Raw genomic sequence first — 8,121 nt, 5'->3', positions numbered from 1 at the left:
AGTAGTTCCACACCAGATACGATTGAGCGAGATGTTGGTTATGGCAGGGTAAAAACAAAATGTACAATAGGAGACATCTTCTGTTTCCACAATAATCAGTCCAATTAATCATGAGACAAGATATTTGGCTGTCAAATCATGATTTACAGCTAACGTACTTGTTAACTTCAGCTAGCCCTGATAAAATAAACCATGGATTCATTCCAACAAAATTGTGAGGACATTTATTTCCTTTATTTATTTTATATTATATAACTTAAAACAAATCCTTTTTATTTTGTGGTTTCTTTAGTAGTTTTCTCCCCCCGTTTCAGAATTCTTGATTACATGCTCTCAATGTTCAGGTATACATTTTCAGAAGGTAGGAATTTATTTGGAAACATATTTTATGCAATTAGAATAGTCTCTGAAAAGGCTTGATAAGCGATTGGAAAGATTTGGAGAGGTTATGATGTAATTGCTTTTATTATTCCATTATCAATTCAGATTTGTTAAACAGTGACCATCTCCAGAATTAGTTGTCAGATACACTGTATGACGATGTGAAGACTGTTGCTGAAATACGGAGGGGATGCATGATTCAACCGGCCTGAGCTGCTTCAGTGCTGAAAATTACACACGCCATTCCAATACAATCGTAAGCATTCTTAGAGGCCACTCCTGTGCTAGGTCGGCGTTATAAGGACCATACTTCCTAAAGTTATTGTCACTGATATTATGGGTATCCACTTCATTTGCCTGTAAGCTTCAATACATTTTTTACCATGGCTCCAATGCCATCATAAATGTGATGCAATTCTGTTTCACACATAAAGGCTGGGGTAGTTACAACCTTGTGGTTTGTGTCCACATGGGCCTCATAGAAGACAGTTAAGGAAAACACAGGGACTAAGCCAAGTGACAGAATAAACAGGAATATGCTTTTCTGCCTCACAAACCTTTATATAATTATACATAATGACAGCCACCTAAATGTTAGGTGCCTGTCAAGAAACTAACCACACCGTTAGCAAACACCTAAAGTCAAGGAAGCAATCTCTCAACCTTGTGTGTCACTCTGACCCCACTTAATAACCTGGTAGCTAAGATGGGAGTCCTGCATGCCATTTGGGAATCCCTGAGCTTCTGATCAATTTCTGCATGGAATTCAACCACAAAGTGGCACTTTCTTATCACTTTTATGTGACTACTCATTTTGTTATTCATGTCTTGAAAAACACAGATGCAGCCATGCAAAATGTGATGACTAAAAAACAATGTTTTATCATAGTTAAAATTCAAATTTGCTTCGTTAGTATTGTGTGACTTTGCATAACTTTAGGATGAATGACAGAATGATTAAAGGGAGAGCAGACTCAGCTCTTTACTGTAAACTTGGTGGCTTCATTCAGGAACAAACCTGGGTGAGCCATGTGGTACAGTCACAAGGAGATCAGAAACTGCTTACTTTTTAACTAATCACATTATGTCTGACTAGCGTTAATATTAACTAGCCCCGGCCCCAAAGTCAAATGGCTCTTCCTGCCTCCTTCACATTAGGTCATAACTTTCCAAGTGGGATGCGTGCTCCATGCATTGATAGCATAGTTATTTAGAACCCTGAGAGCTTCCAAAATGTTCCTTGTAGATGTGCCAGGGAACAGTGTGTGAGCCTGAGGCTCACTTATTTAACACTAAACCATAATTTAGTATTACATTGGAATGAGGCCAGTTACATTGCTAGAAAGCTTTTCCTGGGTTTACAAATTTGTTTCGGGAAATAAATAAAAAAAATCAAAAGGCTAACACTGTAACTGAGAATGTGATCTAACATATGTTCAGGAACTGTATAGAACAGTGCTGGGCAACTTGTGGATCTCAAGATACTGTTGGGACTCCAAACAGCACCAGCTGGCACAACCAATAGTCTGGGATGATGGGAATTATAGACCAGGACATCTGGTAATTCACATTTAAAACAGTCTCTTATGTTAGAATTTAGATAAAAAGTTTAATGGTTTTCCTAAAGCAAATGTTATCCTACTTCTGAATTGAACATACTAAGGCTGAAGTCTTAACCCTATTTCCTGGGATTAAGCCCCACTAAATTCATTAAGGCTTGCTTCTGAGCAGACATGATTAGTATTGTGCTAGATCATAACTAATTATCAGGGTTTTAGAAAGCCAAGGAAGATGGACATGCAGTTTATCAGCTAATCCAAATATATCACAGAATGCTTTCCCGAAAGCTCTTCAATTCTGTACAAAAATGTACATCTCTGATGTCTTATCACACTTAACCTCCTAAACCCATATACACTTAAGGAGAAAGAAAACCCTGTTATTGGTTTCAGTGCAACTTGCTTCCAAACATGTGGCTCTTTGGGAGTAGCAGGGGGTGTGGGGAGGGGAGAGGAAAAGACACTTAAATTCAGCCTTCATCCAGCAAAAAAGGATATTGTTACTTCTTTAATATGGTGTTTTCCACCCAGTGCTTTAATGGCCCCAGCAGTTCCAGCGTAAGGCCACTTACCACCTTCTTCTTCTTCATGTCCCACAGTGACTTCAGTACCAGGAAGAACCTTTGCAGCCAAAACGGGTGAAATGCAGCACAGACTGGGGAAAAAGGTGGACAGAAAACCTTCACTTAGGTTCCTCCATTGAGGATTTACTGTATTTACACCTCCCTGTTCCTTTGCTTATAAAGATTTGGCACACCCTCAAAAATAAAAAAAGTTACTAAACTGAGTAAAAGCCTTATTAACCATTACACAGCAATGGGAATTTCAGTCCAACAGAACCAGGAAAAGAAGGCAAGGGTGGAAAGTAATCTCAACAAAATCCTAAAAGGAATAAGGTAACTTTAGACTTCTAAAATGCAGCTTTTTAAAAAAAAAAAAAAAAAAGTAACAGCCCTTGGGAGAGGCAAAATAGTCCAGGGACAGGATTGCTGAACCTTTTCACCTCTCAAAATTATGCCTTCTCCAGCTGTTTCCTCACACACAGCTGATAACAGGGGGAGGACACTCTTGAGTGGAAAAACACCCAGAGGAGAAAGTGTTAGGCAGTTCCACCCCATGACGCTTTTCTGTTCCTTGTGGCAGTTGCCCAGAATGCTTCTCCATAAGAAAAGGAAAGAAAACACACACACACAGAAATCATTAGAAATTCTATGCTGACTGTTCCTGTTCTGTAAGAGAGGTGGAAGATAAAATATGGGTGCTGGTAAAGCTCATAGGGGGCCTTAAACAGGAAAAGTTGTGGGCTGTTAGCAGGACAGAAAAACAGAAGCAAAAGTGACAAGGAGTGTGAAAGATCAGAAACACAGTTTGAAGAAGGTCTGGAGGCAGAAGGAAGGAGGACAGGGAGGCAGGAAGAAGGTGAGAACAGGGACCTCAAACAAAAGTGTGTTGCTACAATGTCTGAAGGAAAGAAGAGGTAGCAAGACACTGGACTGGGGAGCATTGGTGTGCTGTACAGGTACAGAAACTAGCACACCTTTTGAGCCATGTCCTGCTTGTGAGATTTCCAAATGCTGCCACTGTAGGAAATGGGATGCCTGGCCCATCAGGGCTCCTCTTTCGGCTGATCAACTGAATAGGCCCTGCCCAACTTGTGATCCATTAGGCCGAAAGCAGCTAACCATCACCTACTGTGTGGACTGCCAATGCTTGACAACCTCGTTGTGCCAGGCAGCCAGCCAGCCAAAACATTTGTGGCTGGTGGGCTGAAGGCAGGTCGGTAGTGTTCCATACAATATGAACAAATACTCCCATCTTATAACTTACACACCCAATGGGTTTCCCAGCTTTGTTGAAATCCTTTAGCACACGTTCAACTTCTCCATTCACTTTACAGTCTTTTCCATCCACTGCAAACGTAGACCTTAACACAAGAATGAAAGACCCATAAATTGTAATTTTACATTTCCAGAGGTACACCACGCTTAAAATAAGTAAAAGGCCCTTCCCTGTCTCTTGAAATACAATTTAAACTACTCAAAGAAAGAAAGCAATCCCCACTTCCTTTCAACTTCTGCCCTAGCTCACTGGTAGAACATCATATTCACATGCAGAAAGCTGCAGGTGCAATCCCCAGCATCTCTAGATAAGGCTAGGAATATCTCCATTCTTAAATTCTGGAGGTCTGCTACGAGTCAGTGTGGACAATGCTCTGACTCAATATAAGGCAGCCTCCAAGATTCTACCCTTAAACCCCACCTAAAAAATAGGGCTGTGAGGCAGGAATTATTTATTCATAAAAGCAATTAATATCCTCTGCCTTATTGCAATACAGAAGCCAAGACACTCCTCTGCTTCAATACTGAGGAAAGAGGGCAATACATATGGCCACTCCCTCCTCAGGAACACTAGATACAAGCTATATTTTTGGTAACTGTTTTAGTGTTGGTGTAAACCAGAGGTGGCTAACCTATGGCCCCTGGAGTGCTATTCAACTCCAGCTCCTATCAGCCCCAGTCCAGCAATATTGGGGGGGGGGGGGAGGAGACAAAGGTTTGCCACCTTGGTATACATGCACAGCCATCATATGAAGGTTGTTTAAATCACCTGTCCTGCCGATCCATTTGCGTGCAGTGACTCACAGAGCTGACTGGGCAATTAAGTAAACAAACTTCTTTCTATGGGTGTACATAATGGCCCACCACAGAGCAGTTTGAAATTCGGTTCTCAGATTTGTGCTGGTCAATTTCTTTGGCAGATGAACAGCTGGATAACAGCCAAGAAAAGAAAGCACTCCTTCCTTCAGACTTTATGTAGTTCCCTCCCTGGTTGCTCCTCTGAGTCTTTTATAATCATTTTGCTCCAAGGTTCCAATCATAGTCACAGAGCAAGTGGCAAAGTTTTTGAATACAGCTATCCTTATTGGACCTCTTTAAGATTGCCTGATAGTTTAGTATTTTAAGTCTGTATTTTTCATCTGTATCAACATGTATTTTTATTAATTTTATCAAGTGTAATTTTCAATTGTTAAAAAATATTTTAATAGTCTATTAACTGCTAGTAAAGAAAGCCAAGTTTAAACTCAGTGGGTGAGTTTATATACGGGGGGGGGGGGAGTTGGATTGCTTAAATGCAAAACAGATGCAAAGATAAAGCACTAAAAAAAAATTCCCAAGACAAAAGTTATACAAGGCATCAGTACTGTTTCTGTAATACATGAGAACCATTCTAGCACCGATGCTGCCAAGCCAGCTTGAAAACATATTCCTCTCAAGCAGCAATAAAGCTTCCTTGTTTATTTCTTATTCCATTAGTGAGCCACACTTAGCCTTAAAAGACCTCTTTAAAATATTTTGACTCCCCCCAAGGGAAAACAGGCATGCAAATAAGTAACAGATTGCTTCAGTCTTCAACAACTGCCTGCAGCTGCAATCCTTCATGCAATTCCACTGATTTCAGTGGCCCTTAAACATAAATTGCAGCATGCCAAGAAAACACCACCAGGAAGAATAATTATTACTTCTTAATAATTATTGTACTTATACCATACTGTATACGTTGTACATTTAACATAGTTATCTGAGTGGCTCACAAATATAAAATGGCACATTAAAATAGAATTATAATTTTATCTTTAATAGTTTCAGCATCAAGATTTCCATACAATGTGGCATAAGGCATTTTTAAAAATAAAACTTTTGATTCTGTTTTTCAACATTAGACTGGGGCTTGATTTGGCTGTAAAAATGGTATGTGTATTTTTGTGGGGCATCAACAAACACACAACAATGAAAATATTTGTCCTTATGAAACAAGAAGCCTGAACAAACGCATCTGGAAAATTGTATTTCTTAATGAACTATAACTTTCCTACAGCATCTCTTAAGAGTGGCTAATTATCTGGAATTTAACAATTGCAATAGCGTATAAATTCAGAACTCACAGATTTTTGGCCGCGCCGAAGCCTCCAGGAAATATCACAGCATCATGATCCTTTGCAGTAAGTTTAGCCAAATCTGCAATTTTACCACGAGCGATTCTTGCCGATTCTGCTAAGACATTTCTTAAAGAAAAGTGGTATAAAGTGAAGAGCAGAAGTTGACTACATAGACATATAAGGAGCACTGCTATTAAAGGACCCCAGGAAGTAACAGCCTGAGATTGATAATTTAAAGTTACTGGACTTATTGGTAAAGTATTTAATAAAGTACAGTCATACTCAAATGCTTTGAGGGCAATATACAGAACTGTGATCCGAATACTGGGAACACTATTTACATATAACTGGGTGGGAGAGACAATCTAGAAAACTGAGGTTTAGATGAGACCAATTCAAATAGTGAGGGTGGCCAGCTTCCCACAGAGTACCAATAGATGTATGTGTATATGTGTGCACTGGATAAATATAAATCGAGATATATTCATGTAGCTTGTCTTAAAATATGTTCTTACCTTGATTCACCCTCAGCTGGCTGTCCTTTGCTATGATCGATAACGTGCATCTGAGAAATATCTGGGGCATACATCTGAACACTGGCTCCTTCACGGCTCAAATGGACCAATATCCTACAAAATACATAGATATAGGAGATGAAGTAGCAAAATAAGCACAACATTAAACTGAAATTTACTTCATATCTTGGTAGAAACTATGGGGGGGATAGGGTATGACGCTCCAAAATACTCAAGGAGAAGCTATCTAACAAAGAAATACTGCCTACGTAATTGGACTGTTTATCAATCGATTCAACTGTTGATCATTTGGAGACCCAATGATTACACAAATACACTTACGCTGAGGCTTCATGGATTTCAGTACCATCATAAACACCACATCCTGATAAGACCTGCAAAAAGAAAATCAGCCTAGTGATTTCAACATCACATTTATTTTCCCAGTTCACATACACAGAGGCAACAGTAGTTTCTTGTCCAACTCAGTTCAGTATTTCCGGAGTGACTCTGTTTGTATGCTTTCCTTACTGCAGCATAAACTTTCATGGATGAAGTGTTACTCTTGAAGGTCCCACATAAGAACACTTTGTTTCTATAGACTGTCTAAATTCCCAGGGAACAATAGTAAATTGTATTAAGATTTCCTTCTCCAAACCTCTTTTCCCCCCTCAAAGTCAGTCACCGACTAGGGCACAGAAGTTTTGTTAACGCTCAACTGTCTGCAACGTTCTCCAAATTCCCCCATAGGTGCCAAATGCTTCACTCGGGACCCTTACATGAAACCATAACAGAAGTCTGAACTGTTACTCTCCACTCCACTTTTCACTGCAGCTGTAGTAAGTCTTTATGAGCCCGGATATGGTTTTTATGAGCCTGGATATTGTTATATATTTCAGCATGAACACGGAATGGAAGGGGGCGTGCGATATAAAATATAACTACCGTATAAACAAAGAAAGCCAATACTATACAACAGTACTGATCTGCGGCCGCAATTCTCGACACTACTGAACCCAGCGAAACTTGCTTCTGAGCTGTAATAATTTTACGTGTAGGGAATTGAGCAGAATTACGATAAGAGCCAAAGAAAGGCAGCAGAAAGGAAGAGAAACCAAACGAGGTATCTGTTTGGGGCAATGCCAGCATTCCTGAAGTGCGCGAGTGGAGGGCTGCAGTTCTCGGAGCTGCAGCTCGACCCCGAGCAACTGCCTCCCTTCCAAGGACGCCAACTTTCCACTCCGCCATCTCTTTTTCCTTGGCGGCCTTCCCCCGTGCCTTCATTAACAGCAAGGCAGGAGGAGGCAGTGCAGCACGTGCAGCTTTGCCCAGGGCTGCAGCTGCCGCTCAGCCTGTTGCATTTCTGCCTGTGTGCCGCGCAGCCGCCGAGGGGGTGGCAGGGAAAGGTGGTAGTAATTTTCCACGAAGCTCTCTCGCCTGTGGAGGAGCAGGAGAAGCCGCGGCCGCCGCCCCTTAGGGCGCAACGGGAAAGAAGGCGCTCATCCGCTCACGCTCGGCTGGCAGCCGGACTCACCACAGCGACTCTGGCCCCGCGGAGACGCTGCGCCGAGCAATGAAACCCCGCGGCCGGGAGCCCCCTCAGCACCCGGAGCGACGAGAGGGGCGGCCTACAACCCGCTAACCTGGCGGCCAACATCCCCGCACTACTTCGCTTCGAAGGGAACGAGCCGCGGAACGAATGGGGAGGGAGTTATATACACGGCCACAC

General features: G+C 41.5%; 1 protein-coding gene across 2 annotated transcripts; it reads right to left on the bottom strand.

Annotated features, from left to right (window-relative positions):
* Positions 1 to 446: 446 nt before the first annotated feature.
* On the bottom strand, positions 447 to 8,113 carry GATD3 (glutamine amidotransferase class 1 domain containing 3). 2 transcript variants are annotated; one of them, XM_028727324.2, is made up of 7 exons: positions 7,927 to 8,113; positions 6,735 to 6,787; positions 6,393 to 6,506; positions 5,884 to 6,003; positions 3,772 to 3,864; positions 2,439 to 2,595; positions 447 to 859 (listed from the first exon to the last, which is right to left on the bottom strand). In XM_028727324.2, exons 1-7 carry the CDS (start codon positions 8,047 to 8,049, stop codon positions 731 to 733), a joined length of 789 nt encoding a protein of 262 aa, XP_028583157.1. In that variant the 5' UTR covers positions 8,050 to 8,113; the 3' UTR covers positions 447 to 730. The 2 variants fall into 2 exon arrangements, with proteins under 2 accessions (XP_028583157.1, XP_028583154.2); XM_028727321.2 differs by lacking the exon at positions 7,927 to 8,113 and adding an exon at positions 7,338 to 7,661.
* Between the last annotated feature and the right edge of the window lie 8 nt (positions 8,114 to 8,121).

This window comes from Podarcis muralis, chromosome 4, assembly GCF_964188315.1.
Source record: "Podarcis muralis chromosome 4, rPodMur119.hap1.1, whole genome shotgun sequence".
Classification (NCBI taxonomy): Eukaryota; Metazoa; Chordata; class Lepidosauria; order Squamata; family Lacertidae; genus Podarcis; species Podarcis muralis.
The sequence above is the reverse complement of the archived record's forward strand: the minus strand, read 5'-3'. Positions and strand labels throughout refer to the sequence as shown.